This window comes from Cynocephalus volans, chromosome 14, assembly GCF_027409185.1.
Source record: "Cynocephalus volans isolate mCynVol1 chromosome 14, mCynVol1.pri, whole genome shotgun sequence".
NCBI classification, from domain to species: Eukaryota; Metazoa; Chordata; class Mammalia; order Dermoptera; family Cynocephalidae; genus Cynocephalus; species Cynocephalus volans.
In genome coordinates, this window is record NC_084473.1 from 36,456,294 (window position 1) to 36,478,657 (window position 22,364).

General features: G+C 41.8%; 1 protein-coding gene across 1 annotated transcript in view; it reads left to right on the forward strand.

The window, feature by feature from the left end:
- The first annotated feature begins 15,098 nt into the window (after positions 1-15,098).
- The window catches only part of GALM (galactose mutarotase), a 63,451-nt gene continuing 56,185 nt past the window's right edge, over positions 15,099-22,364 (forward strand). The window contains exon 1 of the mRNA XM_063078687.1: positions 15,099-15,520. Coding sequence (XP_062934757.1) covers positions 15,331-15,520 — 190 coding nt within the window. The 5' untranslated portion in view covers positions 15,099-15,330. The remainder of the gene's footprint in view (positions 15,521-22,364) is intronic.

Consider the following 22,364-nt stretch of genomic DNA (forward strand, 5'->3'; position numbering starts at 1 on the left):
ACGGCACTGACAAGATTGAGTTTCCTGCCCGAAAGACTGAGGACCAGATCCTGGACTGATTGGCAAATTCACACCCTGGTGATCACTTGGCCAGTTTCCCCTGGTAACACCACTACCTGCCTGTCCTGTCGCTTCCATCAGTGTCATGTTGCATTGCCAACTCTACCCAGGATTAACAGAGAACATCATGGAAGTAGAATACAGTCTGGCCGGGTACACATGTTTCCTCTAAGCTCCTGTGCTTGCCCCATGACACATGCTGAGTGTGCTGGACAAGCTGCCCACTCAATGGCTTATCCCTGAAACATTTCCCATCACCTGTTTCACTTCACTCCGACCTACTCTCAAAGTTTTGGCTACTGATTTTTATATTCCTTCTACTATTTATTTCTCCACTGTTCCCATTGGATTTGACTTTGTTTGACTTCAAAAAAAAAAAAAGCCTTGGGTGACACCTTTCATGTTTCAGCCCTTCTCCCTCTACCCCCACCCTGAACAGAAGGGCTGCCCTGGCCTTGCAAACAGGACTTAGAACCATAGAACCATCCAGGCACACTCACCATGTCAGAAGACAGTCAGATTGGGAGCATCCAAGCTAGATTCAGCACCGATGTGATGGTCTCAGCAATTTCCAGAACGCTTAGCTGGGTCCTACCTCAGGGATCTGAGATCAGCATGCTTTACAAAAAGACAGGGAAACATTCAGCAGGACTGGTGATTTCCCAGGGAAGCTCTGAGAAAGTAGCTGCTTCAGTAAGTAGCATCTGTGAGCTGAAGCTTTTCTACAGGAGCACGGAGCTGCCCTGTCAGCCCACCATTCTCGTCGCAATCTCGACACTGCTCTGTGGCCGTGGCAACTCCAGTTCACAACTGAGTCACACCAGCTTGACGTGTTCCCTTCTGATTACTTACTATTTTGAGATGGATATTGGAGCTAGGCAGGCTGGAGTGTGGCCCCAGTGTTCTCTGAGTCTCAATTTTCTCAGCTATGAAATGACAATGGTTATACCTCCTTCACGGATTAACCACATAAAAATGCGTAGCCTGCACATCGCTTTGACACACAGCAGACACTGACCAACGTGAGTTCTGAATCCTCTTCCTGAGAGTCTGATTCCAACCTGAGGCAGAATCTCCAGGATCCCAAAGAAGATCTGTACTCAGTTGTCATTTTTCCTCGTCCTTAAGTAAAGGGACAATCGTAACGTGCAGGCAGACTTGGGGCTGTTCCTTTAGAGATTGGACAGGTCTCTGGAAAGGAGTTGGTGTTGGGGTGGGGGGGGTACTCAAGGAAATGCTTACTCCTTGGTTCTCAAATTCCAATGAGCATGGAAATCATTTAAGAAATTTATAAAAATAGATGCTCATGTCCCTTCCCAGACTTATTGCCAAGAGTCACTGAGTCAGACACAGGTATCTGTATTTTTTAAAAAGCTTCCAAGAATATTATAATGTGCATCAAAGTCTGAGAATCATTATCCTATCTGGAAGTTCCTGCTTCCTCCTCCTTGACCTGGTTACCACCTTAAGACAGAGAGCCTGGTGTGGTCTAGTTGGAGGCCATAGAATAATAAAAAATATTTGGTCTTTGTCCCTGGCTCTTGGCACAGAGCCCTAAAATCCTTGGAATCTCTTGAGTGATATGAGTGTCTTTTTTGTTGTTGTTGTCGTTTTTGTTTTTGTCTTTTCGTGACCAGCACTCAGCCAGTGAGTGCACCAGCCATTCCCATATAGGATCCGAACCCAGGTCGCCGCACTCAGTGCCGCACTCTCCCGAGTGCGCTGGGGGCTCAGCCCATCTCTTGAGTGATATGAGTGTCTTTTATAAGCTAACAAGATGTTTCATGATGGGGGCTGAGGGTGACAGGGAAATAGCTTCAGGAGGGGGCTAGCCACCAGGAAAAACAGCCAAGTGCTTAGAAATAGTCTCTTGGCCCAAGGAAATTCTTTACTGTAACCATACTGGGTCAGTGCCAACTCTGGGAAACCTCTCCTTCCAACTCTGTCTCAGTCGGCTCTTCCAGGTTTTGAGCTGACTGACTTGAAGCTCTCCATGTCCTTCAAGGGAGTCAGTTCTGTGAGCGTTGGAGGAAATCTTGTGTGGCTTGAGCACTTCTTTTGTTGACAAGCTCATCATCATCAAAATGGTTCCCACCCTCTGGGCATAATGAACCTTCTATCTATTGTGGTCTCGTAAGTGCACCATCATCTGGAGTAAAATCCCTGTCTTCTTCCAGGTCTCTGGAAATCATCTGACTCCTTTGTGTTCTCACCTTGGGCAGTGCCTGAAATGTATCTGACATTCTAAGTGTGAGCTTATAAATACCTGGCAGCAACCAGTACACCCCCAAGCCACAGGCTCAGATTCTCATTTTGTATGAAGGATGGGAGGAATGAGGTGACCCTGTCAACCCTCCAAGATCCCGGGAAAGTGTATACAGTCATTCACCACATCATGACATTTCAGTCAACATGAATTGCATATACAACAGTGGTCCCATGAGATTATAATACCATATATATACATACAATATTATAATATATATTTTAAGCTGTTTTTATTCATTTATTTTTTTGTGGCTGGCTGGTATGGGGAATTGAACCCTTGACCTTGGTGTTACAAGGCTGCATTGAAACCAACTGAGCTAACCGGCCAGCCCTATAATACCATATTTTTACTGTACCTTTTCTGTGTTTAGAAATACAAATACTTACCATCACATTACAGTCGCCTACAGTATTCAGTACAGTAACATGTTGTACAGGTGTGTAGCCTAGGAGCCATAGGCTATACCGTATACCCTAGGCATGTGGTAGACTTTATAGTCTGTGTAAGAACACTCTATGATGTTTCCACAATAATGAAATTGCCTAATGACACATTGTCAGAATGTATTCCTGTCATTAAGCATGTATGACTGTATTTAAATGCCATCAACTTTTAATAAAGAGTGTGGTAGAATGCTTATTTCCCAATGTCTTCTCCTTTATACTACATTAATAGAATGCCTAGAATAAAGATTATACATTTCCAAACCTATCCGGCAGTTTGATAAGATTATTTGAACAAGTTCTGACCAAGGGATGTGAGGGGAAATGAGGTATAGAACTTTCAGGATATGTCCGTCAAGGCAGGGGCCATGCTCTTTTCTCCAGCATTCCCTCACCCCATCTCTTCTCTCTCATCCCACTGCTCTAAATGTGGACATGGGGTCATACCTCCTTGACCAAGTGGACTTCAGGTCATACTCTAGGGATGGTGAAACCAGAAGGAGTCTATGTCCCAGATGACCACATTGAACAGAGCTGCCACACCAGGCTTGGACCACCTATTGAGAGATGCAATCTGTTAGAGCCCTGAGCATCCCTGAATGTCTTTTTTGGATATGTCAAAAATGCAAAGCCAAGACCACTCCAGCTGACCATTTCTCAGCGTTAAGTTTGCAATGAACAGCCTTGAGGGAGGAGGTAACATCTTCCAGACAAAGAGCTGTCTTGCTTACCACTCACTATAAAAGTGATAGATTACAGCTGTAACACAAACCCACTGTCTTTACAGTGTCCACCTTGGTCCCTCCATGTTGCCTCTATGGGTCTTGGGGGACATGGAGAACTAGTACCAATATGATGGGCATATTACTCATTATCCAGTAAGTAATAAAATCCTTTGTCTCAGACTCAGGAGTCTTGCATCTTCTCCCAGCATTCATGAAACAGTAATTTATTAGCTTGCAACTAGTGTAAAATCCCAGAACCTGACTTACCTATCTCTGGACAGCTTTTAGTAGAGAAATCAACTTGTGTTTCTCTTAAGTTACTGTCATTTCAGATTTCTGTTACAGGTAGCCTATCCTAATTCTAACTAATCAAAGAGTAACTTTTCAAAGTTCTGATCTGGCAAAAAAAAAAAGTCATACTTATTATATCTTGTTGGATGTTTATTGTTCAAGCTGAGCCAAATGTGAGACATTAAAAACAAGAAATTATAAAAGAATGAGAAGTGTATGCTACTTGGGACCTCTTTAGCAAGTGTCATGTAGGAATTGAGAATATCACACTATTGGACCCTCCCCCCCCCACCCACAACCAGGCACACCACCAGCACCTTGGGGCCCGACTGGGGTTCCGAAGCATGGAGCAGGGGACTGGGCCCCCCCTGTCCACAACCAGGCACACTGCCAGTGCCAAAGAGCATGCCAAAAACATGACTTCCATGCGGGTGGCCCACCACAGCCACTACAGTAACCATGGCTGCTGCAAAAGTGGTTGGACATCACGACCACCACACAGATGGTCCGCCAGCCACTGAAGGGCATTGACAAAAGGAGAGTCACCAACAGAGACCAAAGAAAAGAAGAGGATGTCTCTCTGCACAAAGCCCATTCCAGAGTGACAGAAGAAGCATCTGCTCTATGATAATATTGGGGGACCTGAACACACCTCTCAGCATTGGACGGATCATCTAGGCAATGGAGAGAAGAAATCTAGGGTTATCAGTGGTGAGAGGGGGGAGAGTGAGGGGGATAGGGAGAGATTGGACAAGGGGCATAAAGAATAAGTACAATTTGTAACAGTATATATACTAGTAATATTGATTTGATCAACATATGTCAACATTGAACCCAAAAAATATGTATAATTAATTATGATTCAATAAAAAAAATTTTTAAAAGAATACCACACTATGCATGGATCCCATGGTTAGCAGATATCAAAGGCACTATTACTGAAGTAAGCTGTCAAAACTATTAAAGTGAATTCTCCACAGTTATTTGAGAAAGATAATTTTTAAAAGTTGCTTGAATGTTATTTCCTGCTAAGAATTATATTCACCCACACTTTTTAATATAAGATTCCATGTTATGAGGAATAGAGTCCAGATGAACTTGTAGAGGAAATTCTCTGATCTGCCTTGTCCTCAGAGTTCTTTCTAGTATGTTGGCAACTATTGTCCTTTGGAAAAGAGCAGGGTGACTGAAAATATTGAGAAAGGCTAGAACAAGTTTGCGTCACTCCCACATTGATCAGGAGACCGAAGCTGACAAAGAGAAAACAAGCCTAGATGTGAGGATGTGGCAACACTTGCTACTGAACCAATGACAAAATGTTGAAAGCTCTTCTGAGACACAGGTATTGCAATGTGTCAAAATATTCTAAATGCTTGATTTCTCTACAATAATTCCCTGTGCAGTTAATTCTTATTTCCAACTTCTAACATGTTTATAATTCTCTAATGAAATCAGCACCCCCACTTTTGGGGGGGGTGCATGTTGTTTTTTCCTGCTCAGCATCCATTCTTGCTTTGGGAGTAGCATCCAAATTTTCCCTTGGGAAATCACCCATCCTCACTTTCCATCCATATGATTGGGTGAGGCTGACTCCACCCTACCAAGCACCAGGAAGTTACTTCAGAAGAGCACATGACCCAAGCCTGCCCAGTGAAATTCACTACTGGGACTTCTGTTGATACTATCGGGAATGAGAAACTTGCTTTATACTGAGATTGCTACTGTAGGGTAATATAAGCTTGAGATGCTACAAATCACTAGGTAGAATGAACAGTTCTGAAAATAAGGCCAACATGGTAGAAAATAAAACCAAAAGGATGAGAAATGCTAAGTCCTACTATGTTGTTTGTTGCTTCGCCCACCACGGATTTGTCACCACACTTCCTCTGGATGACGAAGATGCAAAGGATTACTCAAAGCCCATCTCTTCTGAGCAGTGAGAGGCCCCAAAGCAGTTAACTTCCTGTGGGAACACTCAAGCAAGAGGCATTCCTTCCTCGGGAAATTAACCCCCAATTGGGGTTTTCTTTCTGCATTTATTTTCCAGACCAGGAAGTTACAGGAAGAGAACATAGGTGGGGTTATAGTTTAACAATATAGGCTGGTAACTTTCAGTGAAACAAGTCAGATGACATTCCCTTAGACAATTAAGTGATCTTCCAGCAATTTCCCAGTATCTTTACATATCAATCAGTAACTAGTCTGTCCTTGAGCCAGCAACCTTGCTGTGCCAAAAATCTTTATCTTACACCAGAGACTTCGTAGGCTGAGGAAAATTTCCAGTCCTCTGCAAGGTCAATATTTGAAACTGCAAGGCTTTGGAAAACCAGGCCCTGTGAGGAACATTTGCTTTATAGTATATTCCACACTACTACCATTGTGTTAGCCCAGATCCATCCATGCCAAAAAGCACCTCCATACCTGGACTTTTCACTATGTTAACCAATAAATTTCCCTTTTTGCCTAAGCCAAGTTTTAGTTGGTTTATAACTTTTGGAACTAGGAGAATTCTGACTCTTGAAAGTATTTCTGCCACAAAGGACAACTAGAAGTAGCTATCCAATCTATGTAAAAGCAAAGAATCTTCTCAGGCCAGTTATCACTCCAGAATTTCTATAAATAGGATGAGCTTAGGTCAGAGGGGAGTGATAAAAGACTTGTTTTGAAGCTGCTTTACATAAAATTGACTAAAATTTACTATTTATATCAAAAAATGGGGGGAACAAAAGCCCCCACAAGTCACTCCCTTTGCACCACCACTGGTTCAAACTAAGGAAAGATCAATCCACAGGGTCTCCAGGGCACATAAGAGTACAATATGTATCTAGTTATCAATGCCTAGCAGAGGCAGAATGATGTAATGGAAAGCGCTCTGAGTTCACATCCCAGCTGTACAACGTAACAAACTAAACGACCCTGGACAAATGGCTTAAATTCAGGGAGATCCAACTTTTCATTTAGATAATAGAAAGTGTTTTTCATAGCTACTGCATAGATTAGATATAAAATACACCACATATATATGCATGTGTACATATGTAATATTCTTTGAATGTACCCAAAACTTATCTTCCGCCACAGCAATAAATAATTCAGGCGGGAATCATTAATAGATCTGAAGACCATTGGATGAAAGTTTGTGGGACAGCAGAAAGTGATGGGATGCTCTGGGCACTGAGAAACTGCTCTAGAATTAAAGGAGATCAAAAAAACAGGACAGCTAAATATAATGCATAACGCTGGTTTGGATTCTGAACTTTTTTATAGTCACTATAAATGACATTACTGGGAAGTTCTGCCACCTTGAATATGTGCAGTATATTAGAAAATTTTTGGAATTATGGAATTTTTTTTAAAAAATTTTATTTATTTATTTATTTTTTAAAGATGACCAGCAAGGAATATTAACCCTTGATGGTAATTGTATTTTTAGTATTAGATTTCTTGAATTTGATCATTGTACTTGGTTAAATAAGGTAATATCCTTGTTCTTAGATAATATATGCGGAAGTATTTAGCAGCGAAGGATTATTATACCTACAACTTACTCTCAATGGTACAACAAAAAGAACAAGAAAAGTGTAATTAGAGAGAAAGAATCCAAATGCATCAAAATCTTAATAATTGGTGAATCCATGTAAAGAGTGTATCATGCTCATTGTAATATTCTCCCAATTTTCTGTAGGTTTAAATTCTTCAAAATAAAAAAGTTGAAAAAAGAAACTTTAACTTAGAAATGCACAAATTCTAGAGTCTCTCTTTGATCTAGCAATTCTACTGTTAAGAATCTGTTCAACCTCTATGCCTGCCTAACTGCATAAAGAAATATACGTGTGGTCATCCATGACCACATTTCTTACACTCCTGAACGCTGGTAACAACAGCCCATCAATAACGCTGGTCACAACAAGCCCATCGATAAAAGACAAGTCATGGTACATTCACAAAGTGGAATATTCTGCAGTTATTATAAAGACCAAGTTAAGCTACATATACTGATATGGAAAAAATCCAAACTATGTATATGGTTAAGTGACTAAAGTGAGAACAGTAAGCCTAATAAGATTTTATTTTGTTTTGTTTTAGCAAAAATTATATATTATATTCAATCTTGGTTTATTTTCCATATTCCTTTTTCTTATATAAAAATCAATGCATACATGATTAAAAAAACAAATAGTACTAAAATATTTACAATGAAAAACAATAGTCTCTTGTTCTACCCTCCCCAGCAGGTTTAGGGGAATTTGAACCCTTGACCTTGGTGTTATAAAACTAACCAACTGAGCTAACCAGACAGACAAAACAGCTATTTTTAATTCTTTTAGCTGTTTGTTTGTTGTTTTTTAAGAGGATATATATGAGGGTGACATTCAAAATATTTGACAACTAGGAAGGTGTGGGTTTTGATAAATCATAACCCACTCTGACTGGTGAGTACTTCATGCTGCTGTATGCCAGCCCACAGCAGCCCTGGAGAAGATGTATATGTGTTGCACGTGCACGTATGTGTGTACATATATATGGATGTATGCATATGTGTGTGTGCTGTGCACATGTCCTTGTATATGCATAATAATGTTCTGGAAATATATACAAGAAACCATTAATAATAGTGGTAGAATAAATTGAGGCCCTAAAAAACATATTTGAGGTATAATGAATGAATGCATTTGGGCTAAGTACAGGACCGTTGTTTTTTACTGAGTGGGGCATGCAAAGTAAGGTCTGGAAATGAATTTTAGAAGGGATATTTTTGAGGCTGTGCCAAAGAGTAAGGGATTGAGGCTGGCCTGTCAGCTCAGTTGGTTTAGAGCTCAGTGTTGGTAACACCAAGGTCAAGAGTTTGGATTCCCCATACTGGCCAGCCACCTAAGTAAATAAATAAAGAGTAGGGGATCAACAAGGCAGTTGGCAAAGGAGAGGGATTTTGAAAGAAAAGAATATCCTTTTAAAAAAATGTGTGAGTTCCTCAGCACTGTGTGGTTTTGTTTCTTTTCTGTCTCCCCACAAGACTTCAGTAGAGCATCTCCTCCTTACTCATGCACTGTGGAGATGGATCTGTTTTCTAGGATGAGATATTGGGATTTACGTGGCCCCGAACAGTGGCTGCCAGGGGGAATCAGATCCATGATGAGTCACATTTTACCCTGCGTTTGAGTTATTATTTCCTTTTAAAAATCCATTTAAAATATTTAAGGTAAAAAGAAAGCTATAAAAAACAGCATAATGAACCCCCATGTATCTATTATCCTACTTCAAAAATGAAAAAATACCTAAGTACGCTTCTCTGATTAATTCCCCTCCCTCCTCTGCAGGGGAGACCACTTTCTTCAATTGGGGTTTATTATTCTCACACATTTCCCATATTTATAATACATATATTTTTATCCCTAAATAAAATGGTATGCTGTTTTGCAAGTTTTAATATTTTATATAAATTATATATATGTATCCTTCTGCCACTGCTTTTTCCACTTAACGTTATAATTATGAAATTCATGTCAAATCCCCAGACATGAATTTCATAATTATATTTATTTTCCTGTTACGTTATATTCCACTGCATGCGCAGCCCACAATTTATTTATCCATTCTTCAACTGATGGACGTTAAGTTGTTTCTAAACTTCTATTCATACACAAATACTGCTGTAGATATTCTTACACACATATGCACAAGATCCTCTAGAGTATATTCCAAGGAATGGAATTGCTGGGTCATGGACCATTGCTAGGTTATGTGTGTTCTGACCTTACTAGATATTGACAATTTGTCCTCCAGAGTGATTTTACCAATTGAGACTTCCACCAGCTATGTATGAGAGATGCTTCACATCCTCTCTAGCATTCAATCATTCATTCAACAAATATTTATTAGTGACCTATTAATCTATTCTAGGTATTAGTATGCAGCAGTGAAAGTTCCTGCTCTCTGGAGCTTCCATTCTCTTGGCAGGAGACATACAGTAACAAATAAGCAAATGAGTTTTTAAATTTGTTTGTATGTCATAGGTCCAGAGGTGATGAGTGCCTCATTTCCAGGCTCTGTGGATGGTAAGTACTAGCTCTTCTCCTTGGGCCCTTCTTATAGGTAAAGAACCTATAGTATATGAAGGCAATGCCCTCATGAGCCCAACGTGATCTAATTCAAGAAACCAACTGTTTATTTTATTTATTTTATTTCATTTTTTTAAGTATCCTTGGAAGTGGGCTTATTTTAAAAAAAAATGAATGATTCTATTAACAAATAAATAATACTTAATCCCCTTTTTATTTATTTTTTAAATTTTTATTTATTTATTTATTTTTATTGAATCATAATTGATTATACATATTTTGGGGATTTAATGTTGACATATATTGATCAAATCAATATTATTAATATGTGTATTGTTACAAATTATACTTATTCTTTATGCCCCTTATGCAATCTCTCCCTGTCCCCCTCTCCTTACCCCCTCCCACCACTCGTAATTACCTTAAAATTAGAAGGTGAACATTTTATGTTACTGTAATGTGTTAGAATACACAGAGTGCTTTGGAATCCATGTTCTCAGATGACCACAACAGCAGGCAGCATACAAGAAGGTGGTTAAGCACTCCTATCTCGGCAGTCAAGTTGCCCAGGATCAGATCTTGGTTTCCTGACTTACTAATCGTGTGACCTTGAAAAAGTTACATGGCTTCTCTAAGGCTCAGTTTCTATATCAGATAATAGTGCCTGAACCAAAATAATAATAATAATAATAATAAAAGAAGAAAACTACATAAAACAAAAAGAAAAAAACCAAAAAGATAACAGTGCCTAATTCACAGGGGTGTTTAACATCTTGCCCAATAAATTTTTAGCATGGTGCCCAGTAAATTTTTGGCACTTTATATTTAGCAGCAATCAATTAATAATAGATGGGCCAGTCATGTGACATTATTCCCATTTTATAGATGAGGAATCTGAGGTTCAGAGTGGTTGAACAAATTGTCCAGCCAATATGTTCTGGTGCCTCTTGAACCAGGTCTTCTGATACCAGAGCCAATTCTCCATTACAACATTGCTTGTATGTGTGAATGTGTCTTTTATTCATTCAATCATTATTTATTGAACATCTAATACATTACAGTCACTGTGCTTGGTGTTAGCAATTCTAGAATAATCCCAATATGGCTGATCATGTTCAAGCAACACAATTACCTTGAGGCCAGTCCCAGCACTTTGTTTCACCCAGAATTGGCTGGTAATAAATTTTTAAGATTTTACTGAAGTTTTTATGGAGGATAGAGATTATATCACATTGGATATAATGGCTGCTAAGTGCCAGCTCCTTGAAGGTAAAGATCATGTTTTATTTGTCAGTGTATAACCAGCACTTAGCACAGTGCCTGGCACATACTCACTGAATAGCTGACAACTGAACAACATGTCATAAGCCAAATTTAATCCATTTTCCTAGATAACTTGTCACATGCCTCCTATAATGCCTTCCTCAGCAGATGTCCCAAAATTGTTGATGAAACTGAGTTGAATTGAACTGTGAAGAATTCTACCTCTCGTGAACTTAATGAGATTCTCCCAGGTATTCCTGGCTTCCAGATACAGGTACTTTTCATCTGAAACCAAGTATTGTTACAAAAAATATGTAAGTCAAAATATTGAGTCAGGGAATCAATAGTAGAGTAAATAACAAACAAAAAAAATGTTACGGAAAGAGAAGGAATGATCTAAGTGTATACCGAGTGCCCATAGAGAGCTGGCAATAAACCCTACTGTAGTTCAGAGAAGTGAGAAAAAGAACAGGAGTGTGATAGTGTATTAACACGACTGAAGAAAATCTATTCCAGGTCTCTTTACAGGCAAACTGTGATGTGGTTTTGTTATATCTCAAGAGACTGTCCTCTGTGTCACAGCCTGTCAATAGCTTAAGATTTAGAATCCTCTTTATGAACCCAGGGTCTGACAGGTCCCAGGAACCCTGTAGTTTCTGTGTAGAACGAGGAGGTGGGGGCAAGTTCCAAGGGCTCAGATTTCCTCACGCAGGGCTCACAAGCACTCAGTTTGGGGGACTAAGCTCCAGCTAAGAAGAGACAGACCTTATTCTTCACCTGTTCACCCTGACGCCCCCCCCCCCGGGTCAAAGGAAAAGATATCCACTTTAAGTCATTTCTCTGTCACATAAATGTCACCGTCCCTAGTCCCTTTTACCTCATAACCTCACCCTCAGGCCCTACCCAAATATATATATATATATCTACTAGAATTCAACAATGCTTCATTTTCTAGATTACTACCTTCTTCTGACCTCCTTGCAAATGGAGAATTCTCCTCTAGATTTAGGCTTCTTTTTTTTTTTTTTTTTTTTGTAGCTGGCTGGTATGAGGATCCGAACCTGTGACCTTGGTGTTATAAAGCTGAGCTCTAACCAAATGGGCTAACCAGCAGCCTTTTTTCTTTCTTTCTTTTTTTTTTTTTTTTTTTTTTTGCATGCACAAATATTCCTTTAGAGGATCCCTGTGGGATTAAGAAAATGGGATATCCGGCTAAGGAAAATCAGGGTTTGTGCCTGAGAGCTTGACTTAAGCACAAGGTAGCCCTATTTGGGACAATATGTTATACCCTTCAAAGCGAGAGGAAAATGAAATCCAGAAGCATACTCCTTACATCTGGGGGAGACAGCATGGTATGTTTCATTTTCTACCACGCTGAGCAACAAGACTTCCCCTAGTCATACTTGGCGTTGGCCACTCAAATGCATTTACTTCTTTCTGTGTCAGCATCAGCTTGGCAGAACACCGAGAACTGGAGGCTGAGGGGAAAAAATGTGGTCTTCTTGCTCACAGAAGAGATTCGAAGACATCCTTGCTAATGCAGAATTGCCAGAAGGTCTTCTGTACGAATCCACCGCATGTTGAGTAGGCTGATGAGACTTGCAGAGTTTATCAGAATTTCCGATGAAGCAGCACACAAGGATGCCTATCGTTCCTGTATGAGTGTGGTACAGTCTATAATTTGACTTGTTTGGGTTTTTTTGTTATTATATGTTGCGCTTCACTGAAGCCTGTTGCAAGCTCTCTTTTTCCTTTGCTTTCAGAATTCCCCTGCTTCGTCACGGAGAATTGAGGCTTTGTGGCAAGAATGTTAAATATTCCTTCAAACAACACACATGGAAAAGGCTGAGAGACAGTTATTATGTTTTATTAGCATCTGATTCCAGGCACATGATCTCCGTTCTCCTAATTCCTAATCATAGCTGCATTTCCGCGCTCACCACAGTCTGGTTGGATACCCAGGAACCAAGCCAAAAGCAGCATCAAGCAAAGGCGACCAATTATGAAGCCAGGTTAAGTAAAACACATCTTCAGGCTCCCAGCACCCTTCCCCTTCCTAGGCCCAGTACCACTTTAGATAGCTGCCAGATTAGCAAAGAAATACATAGGTGCCTGTACTTTAGCTCACAGTCCTGTTAAGGCCTTTGATAGCTTTATCTTAGTCCTCTGCCATAAGAGCCTGTTTTGGGAAAAAATTTGAGATTAGTCTTCAAACTTCAGAGCAGACTTTCTTAAGTCTGGTCCCAGATAATCTGCATTAGAGTAACCTAGGGAATGTGGAAAATGCAGATTCCTGAGTCTCCCTCTAGACTCCCAGAATCAGAAATTCCAAGGGTGACCCTGGGCAAATATATTTTTTAAATTTCCTCAGATAATTCTGAGGCCCACCAAAGCAAAACAATCATGTAATGACCTCAGTGTCTTTCCTCTCCCAGCTGTATATCCTTAAAGACTTTATCCTACTTGTGGAAAAGGAGATAAAAAAGGTACAGTACTTGGCATTTACAGGGACCTTGATAAATATTTATTCTCTTAATCCCTTCTTAAAGGAACTTCAGACATGAGGAGTGAGGAAGGGTAGATACCCAGGGTCCCTTCCCAGTTGCTTGAAGAAAATAAAGTCTGAGGCTGTCTCTGATCACCTCTGCCAGGTGCGCCTGGGGTCCTCCCGCAGACCCAGAAGGAGAGGGAGCCGACAGGATTACCCCCAGTGTTGGGACAGAGGGATCTCGGGGAAAAGTGAGCCTGCTGCCCGCCAACCCAGCCCCATGAAAGAGACACTCAGACGCAGCAGGGGTTCTGTCAGGGCAGTTCCACTTTATTGCCGTTACACTGCAATTTATATAAGCAAGCAAGTAGGGGCTTTCCATGAACTAACCAATCAATTAAAGGATCACGTGGGCATGCATTTTGTACTAACATGTTGAGCATAGCGATCACGCAGGGTTCATGAGTGCGGAAATACTGGAGGACCAATAAAAACCTTCTGGAGCTATCTTGGGTTATGCCTCCCCTACTTCCCACGGGCGCCATCTTCATCCTCCACCCATAGGCACCATGTGGCTCACAGATAATGTCTGCTCCTAAAAATGGGCCCAACATCTCCCCCTATTTTCTTTACATAAAGAACAACCCTGTAATGGGCAGTTGAAGGCGGCTAACCTCTCAACCTCCTTGGCTCTTTTGTGACTGTGCCTGTCTTAGGTTGTCCCCCTCTGGGGATCTTACCCGTGATTGGCTAGCCATCCACTTGTGGAGAGCCAGCGGAGCCTCTTAAAGATTACTGTGGATTTTTTGAACGCCCATATTGACCCAAGGGTTTTGGAGGTTTTTTCTTGGGCCTCATTTTCTACCACTTGGGTGAGCATAGTTATGGATCCTAGATTTTGTCGAATGAGAGCCATGATTTTAGTAAAAATTAAAGGACCAAACATTAGCACTAGGAGGATTAAGAGGGGGCCCGCTAAGGCAGAGATTAAGGTGGTAAGCCAGGGAGAACTGTTGAACCAAGATTGAAACCAGCCCTCATTGGCCTGATCCTATCTAGGCTGCCACTCCTGGCTGGCAGTCAGGAGAGCCTTCTGGACAGTGGCTCCAGTGGAACCGTGTCCAGGGTTTCACCCGATGGGACAAAAGAATGAATCCTCAGTCAGCCAGTGTGCAGAGAAGCCTGCAATGACGTCCCCCTTCTCTACACGACCTCTAAACTTCTTACCTCCTGAATCAAAGACTTAACTTAAAACCAGTATTTTCCCCCAAGGTTTGTCTCACTGTCCCTAATTCTGCTTTCCGCATTTTCAGGCACTTCGTCGGAAAGTCAGCCACCAACATTAACATGTTGAGAAGCCCACACCCGGGAGAAGCCGGTAGAACAATGCAGACTCAGGATTTGGGTTTAGAAAGACTACAGGCCCCAAAATGCAACTTCACCCCCGAGAGACTACCGTTCCCAACATGCAATGCAGCCAGGGTTGGCAAAGGAAAAAAACCGCAAGCCTGGCTGGAAAGTTTGCCTTCTTGTCACCCTCAGGCAAAGGCATGATTTTGAACGGCCCCAGAGGATATTTTTCGCAAGAGCGGTCACTCCCTAAATCCAGGCAAGGAAGGGGAGGAGTCTGAGCCAAGTCGCGTCCCTTCTCCTGTAAACTTGTGTCGCTCCCAGCTTGGCAGCTGGAGTTTGGAGAGCCGGGAGCAGTAGCTGCACACCCCTAACTTTCCCCATGGTTTCGGTGAGCAGAGCCGTGTTTGGAGAGCTCCCCTCGGGAGCAGGGACCGTGGAGAAGTTCCAGCTGCAGTCAGACCTGCTGAGAGTGGATATCATCTCCTGGGGCTGCACCATCACCGCCCTGGAAGTCAAAGACAGGCAGGGGAGAGCCTCAGACGTGGTGCTCGGCTTTGCCGAGTTGGAAGGTGGGTTGATCTCTGCCCCGGGCTGCGGGCAGACCCAGGCCGACCCCGCACCGTCACCCACCCTCCCAACCCCCCCCATAGTTCCCGCCGCAGGCAACGCGATGCGAGGGACCGAGGGGAAAGTCTCCGAGCTTGGGATTGTCGAACTTGGGAGTGAGTGGATCCAGCTAACTCGGGGTTGTATGGCGATCCAATGCTTGGGAAAAACCAAAATAAATGCAAATAGCTATAGAACGTGACCTCTGCTTATCCACTCAGGCTTTGCCTCAATTAACATAAAAAGTCAACAGAGGGCGGACTGGCGGGTTAGCTCAGTGGGTTAGAGCGCGGTTATAAAATCGAGGTCAAAGGTTGGGATCCCCCTATCGCCCAGCCACCAAAACAAAACAAAAAAGCCCATAGGGGATGAGAGAAAAGTCCAGCAACCCTAGAGCGATCTTTGAACCGCCTGATCCTTTGAGGGTCTGGATAGGAAAGAACAGGCAAGAGGGGGTGTGGCCCCAGTTCTGCCCACGTGTCCTTTCTGGAGAACAATAAAGGCGTGCATTGTCTGCTTTCTTTTTCCTTTATCAGATTCTCTTTGAGGCCTGGTTGTCTCAGAAATGCTCCGTAACGTTAGGCACAGCGGGGTCCCAGCACACCATATACTGAATAAAATGGAGAAGACCAACTCAGTGTCTAGAAATGAGGTCTCCTTCTAACTAGGATGGACTTTTATCCTGTCGGAATCCATGAGCTATTAGGATCATGTATTAATTAATTCATGCAAACTTATGTGTTAACTCATACATTTAAAATTTAGTGAATTCAATCAACAAGACAGACAAGGCCCCCACCCTCATGGAGTCTGCAGTTTAGCTGGGGAGATAGACTTTAACCCAATAATTGCATAAATAAATAATTACAATTGCAGTTTGATTGCAGCAAAGGAAAATGCACATCGTGCTCTCTTGGCACTACAGTGTAACTAGACAGAAAATGAGGCTTGAAATATAGTTGGCGAAGAAAAACAGAATTAAAACCCTCTGCCCAATGGTGGGGGTGTGGACAAATTCTGCTGGAGAGGAAGTTTGAGGTTTTCCTTTTGGTGTGTCTTTTTATCTGTTCTTTAAACATGTGACTTGGCTCGTGGTTTGGAGTCATCTCTGAAACTCTGAGAGTTTTGTTTTTTCCCATTGGAGTCTGAAATTTGTTCCGTTTCCTTAACAAAATTTATTATAAGAATATTCCTGAGGATCCTATTTCTTACCTCTGGTTGTCTTTATCTGCCTTGGAGTCTCCACAGCTTGGCTTGGAGAAGGGGGTAGCTTTCTAAAGAATTTCTTTGATAACTTAAGTGAGTCCGTTATAAAGAGACTCACTGGTAGGAAGGTGCAAGGACATGGAGAAAATCAGCTCGACGTCCCCTTCCTCTCCAGGTCCCCTCCAACTTCTGGGGAAGACATCTTCAGAGTCAGAAGGCAAGAGCACTGGCAAGTGACAAGATTCTTTAGAGTCATTTTGCTGAGTCATCTCTCTCTGCTAGTAGCATAACGATTTTCTAGGCTGAAACAGAATCACAAAGAGATTACTTGATTCATGCAAAATCGCTCAATGGAACCAAAGGAGAATTGGACATATGACCTAGAATTCCAGCGCTAGTTAAAGAGTTGAAGATGATAATCTATGGGTACCTGCTCTTGTTGCCTCATTTGCATCTCTGCCTTGTTACCATTCAGAGAGGTTACTACTCACCCCCTACAAAGACACACACACACACACCTCCCTTGTTTCTTGCTTTTTTTAGTTCTGATGTTAAGAGTCACATGAATCTAAAAACACAAGGCATCTTTGGAACTCATATGAAATATAAGCCACAGTGATGTGGCACCTGGAAAGCACCACTTTACTGATAGGCATAGAACTGTCAGTTTTGTGAGAGCATTTACACAGTCATCTCTGTGAGTCTATGACCCTTGTGCGAGTCCTGGTGAAAGAAAAGAAGAAAAAACATTATCTCCCCTTAGATTACAATTATCTACTCGGTATTTTATTGCCCTCCCTATTAGCAACATACTGTATCGTGAGAATGTACAATAGCGTTTTCTTAACAGGTGCATCTCAGGCTTCACAAACTGTCAGGTTGAATCGGAGCATTTAAAATATTCTTCTCTTGGGCCGAACCCGTGGCGCACTTGGTAGAGTGCTGCGCTGGCAGCGTGGCGACGCTCCCGCCGCGGGTTCGGATCCTATATAGGACTGACCGGTGTGTGCCGGTCACGAAAAAACGACAAAAAAAAAAAAAAAAAAAAAAAAATATTCTTCTAGGTGCTGGATCAAGATGGATATTTTTATTCCTGTGCTGTACTTTAGATTATTTGATTATCTTAAAAGTAAAGAAAGCTATTTTGCAAAAACATTGAGGGGGAAAACCCTTAGAACATTAAGTAATGCTTTCTAGTATGTTCAGCCAACTTTGAGATTATTGTGAGTGGACTCTATTTCCCTTTTTATGACCTTTTAGTTTTTTGTAGATTCTTTTAGTATTGCCCAAGATCAATAAGACTTCATATATGTGAAAACAGGTAGCATAATTGTCTCCATCAGAAAAGTGTGAAATTGTGCTCTGCTATTATTTTTATGGCACTTTGCTACTACACTTCAATTCTGGTGTATTAAAATCCATGTCAACAAGAAACTGGTAACAGTGGTTGTCCATAAGAAAGGTCCCTGGGTAACTGGGGGTAAAGGGGTAGGGAGAAAACTTAATTTTCACTGTATATTCTTCTAAAATGTCTGCGTGTATAAGTGTCAACCTGAAAAAAAGAACTTGAGGCACTGATAAAAAAATCAGAATTTATTTGAGCCAAATATTTGTGACCACAGCCCAGAAAGATACAGATTCAAGAGGGCTTGAACCATATGTTCCAAATTATAATCCAGGTTTCAGTATTTTTTATAATGACAGAGAAAAGGAGGACGAAGGGAAGAGAGGGGACAGCCCCTCAATCAGTACATCAGGTTTTTCACTGGTTACTTAGTACTTTATGGGCTAATGATTAGTTCTCGGTTACATCCTATGGATAAAGCAAGAGTAACAAGATTTTTTTTAGCATTCCTGAGTTAATTGATCATTTTCTTTATTTTTTCTTTCTTTCTTTATTTATTTTTTGTCTTTTTGTGACCGGCCGCACTGTGCTCAGCCAGTGAGCAGCGCACCGGCCATCCTTATATAGGATCCGAACCCGCGGGCAGGAGCACTGCTGCGCTCCCAGAGCCGCACTCTCCCAAGTGCGCCACGGGGTCGGCCCGATCATTTTCTTTATTGACAGCATTTCTAGCTCTTAAGTTAAAATGATCTTATGGTAAACATTTTTCAGGATGTGGGGATGGGGCTGCCAGCTCATCCCAGACTTCCCAAGGCGTTAGGAATTTAGCTGACCTCAGTCAGAGCAGATTTCTGGTTTATCATAAGTATATATAAACAAACTGAGGTAAATAATTTAAAGTGATGACTTGACAGAATTAGGGGTTATCTTGACATTACCATGTCCCCCCAATTTTTCATTCATGAGGAAGAGCCAAGCATGGATAATTCCATGAGATATGGTCCTTTTGTAAATGGCAGGTTGGATGTGAACAAGCTCCAGTTTCCCAGACAGATTATATAAACTGCTTGGATGATGGCCATCACTGGAGGTCAGAATGGTTCAGTTTCTCCCAGGAAAATGAGATCTTTCTTCTGTGGAATTCAAAAGAGGTAAATTATGCAATCTTTTAGTAACAGCCTGGAAAAATCAGTAATGCCTCTGTGAGTTTTCCTACTATTTTTGTATATTTAAAAATGTTTTTCATCTGCATGCCCCACCTACAGTCATTATGACTTCTTTCAAAGCCTGTGATGAGACTATTTGCTTATAAGCCACAGGTATAAACAACCTACGTATATAATCTATGAGACACTGTCCCTTCCATTTTTCCCTCAGTTACCTCCAAACACCCAGCTATTACTGCCATGAGAGCCATTATGGAAAACATAGAAAAAATAAACTTAGTGCTTTGAGAAAACCCGGGTTTAGAAGAGATAGTAGAGAAAAAAGGGATCAGGTTAGGAGCTGCAGTTTAATTTAGCACATGCCCAAGAGTATCCTTGTGGGAGCATTGAGGATTTCTGGTTTAAATCTCTGCTTTGTCCCTTCAAGTTGTGTGGGCAAGTTATTTAACCATTCTAGACCTATTTCCTCACTTGAAACAAATGGGTTGTGATGATTAAATGCACCATGGGCTGTGATCTCTGTCTGACCATATCTGACCACATATGCAATACATCTCTGATAAGAATGAATCATTTTTATCCCCTTTCCTTTCTTTGCCCGTATGATATTATGATACACACACACGCACACGCACACGCACACGCGCGCACACACACACACACACACACACTCTGTTCTTTGTCCACAGTTCCTGGCTCATAATTCCCATAGCTCTTGTTATTTCCTAAGTGACTAAAGCCTTTGGTCTCAGAAGCAGGCCTCTCTCTCCCCGACCTTCTACCCTGCTTTCACCTGCTCCTTTTTCTCCCTAAGGCAGGCCATAGAAACTACTCTAACCTCCTCCCGCCTTTCTGTCATGGAGCTGGTCATAAAGAAATTCTCCGACCTACCTTTTCTGAATGTAGGTCATAAGACCCCCATTTAGAAGAGGTCCGGCCCCTTCCCCAGGAGGAAGGAGTGCCGCACAGAGAGGCTGAGAAGAATCTGAAGAGACAGGCCTTGCTGAGTTTTCCCACCCAGTCTAATAGTATTAGGTCATACTTTTTTGGTCCAATCGCATTTCTACACAGTTGTTCATGCTTCAATCACATTTCCACATGGTTTCTACATTTCTACACGGTTGTTCATGCTTCGATCATGCCTATCCAATGAAGTCTCCTTAAAAGGTCCAAAAGGACAGGGTGTGGAGAGCTTCCAGATAACTGAACATGTAGAGGCTCCTGGAGGTGGTGCCCCTGGGAAGTCATGGAAGTCCCATGCCCCTTTCCCCATACTTTGCCCTATATGCATTTCTTCATCTGTATCCTTTTTAATATCCTGTATAATAAACCTGTAAATATAAGTAAGTATCTCCCTGACTTCTGTGAGCTGCTCTAGCAAATTAATCAAATCCCCAAGGAGGGGGTTGTGGGAACTCCAATTTATAGCCAATCGGTCCAAAGCACAGATAAAACAACCTGATGCTTGTGACTAGCCTCAGAAATGGGTGACAGTCTTATGCAGCTGAGCCCTCAACCTGTGGGATCTGATGCTATCTCCAGGTAGATAGTGTTGAGGAGATAGGTTGAACTGGAGGACATCCAGCTGGTGTCCACTGCAAAATTGCTGGCTTGTTTGCTGGTGGGGAGAAGTCCCTACACATCTGGTGTTAGAAGGATATTGTGAGAGCATAGTGGGAAAAAACAAGTTTGTTTTTTCCACAGAGCCCCCAAATATCTTCCCTCACACTATTAGAACTTTTTTGGGGGGGTTGCAGAGGGGAACATGGCCAGATGGGGATATGAACCCTTGTCCTTGGTGTTCAACTGAGCTAACCAGCCAGCCTAGAACTTTTTATTTCACATGAACACTGAAAAAATGGAAATCGTGTAGAGATTCATCTGGGACAACCACAGCCATTAAAAATATACAAAATATCTGGGATGATTAAAGTGCTTGTCAGTTAAAACTTAGTTATTTTCCTCATAAAGCCAAAGGACAGTCACTGGAGAGGGTGGAGGTCATTGAGAGCGAATAATTTTATTTCAGACTTAGGACACTGTGGCTAAGTAAGATTTGGCCTGTCCAAGGTGGGTGTCACAGTTGGGGTCCTTGAGATGTTAGAGGAGGGGGAAGGGCCATATCCCATGGTCAAGCATTTATTCTGGCCAGTGCCTTGCCCAGTAAAAGGGGCAAACTTTCCCTCTACTGTTTCACCTCAACCAATTGACTTGAATAAATCAGCACTCATGGCTTGACCTAGGAACTTTGAACTTTTTTATGGAAAACAGTATTTTCTGCATTTCAAAACAACTATTTAATCACGCCCTATTCAGGATTTGGGGATTGTCACTTTTTGTGATTCTGATTTGAGGTGAAAGCTTAGTAGCACATGAAAATAGTCTAAAATCTTCATTTTGAAGGGTTTTTCAGAGACAGTTGGAAGCAGTGGTTTCCATTCTCCTTAATCCTTAAGAACTATTCCTCCAAACTAAGGAAGTGGCAAGTGCTTATCTCCAGAGCAGATTAACCCCCTTGCCAGGAAGTGGTCCATTCTGAAGGAATTCTTGCAAGCCCATGTGGCAGAAGTTTGTCTCCATTGCCTAGTATGCCTCTGGCAGAGAGTGGGGGCTTAGTGCACATTTGTTGAATGAATCAAGAGAAGACTCAAAAATAGCTACAGGCTGGCCAGTTTAGCTCAGCTGATTAGAGGATGGTACTGATAACACCAGGGTCCAGGATTTGATACCTGTACCAGCCAGCCTCCCCCACCCACAAAAAAAATAGCTGCCGTCAAACAGTTTTTTAGACAAAAATTCTGCTTTCTTTACATTTTTGAGCTTCTGAAAAGCAGATGAAGCAAAACAAAGTAAAGGTTATTTGGCCCTGTGGGGATCTTTTTGGTTAACCAGTGTCAGGAGTTTTAAAGCTGCAGTTTCAGAAAGAGAAGAGGGTGGGGAGAGAGGTGGGAATGGGTGGAGAGATCAGCCTGGCCCGTGCTTGGGGATGGTGGTAAGGTCTGTCAGTCAGGTAGCCTTGTGCTTTCCAAGTAATGGGGTGCTTAAGAACATGGACTCAAGAGCCAGGCTGCCTGGTCAATTCCCAGTTCT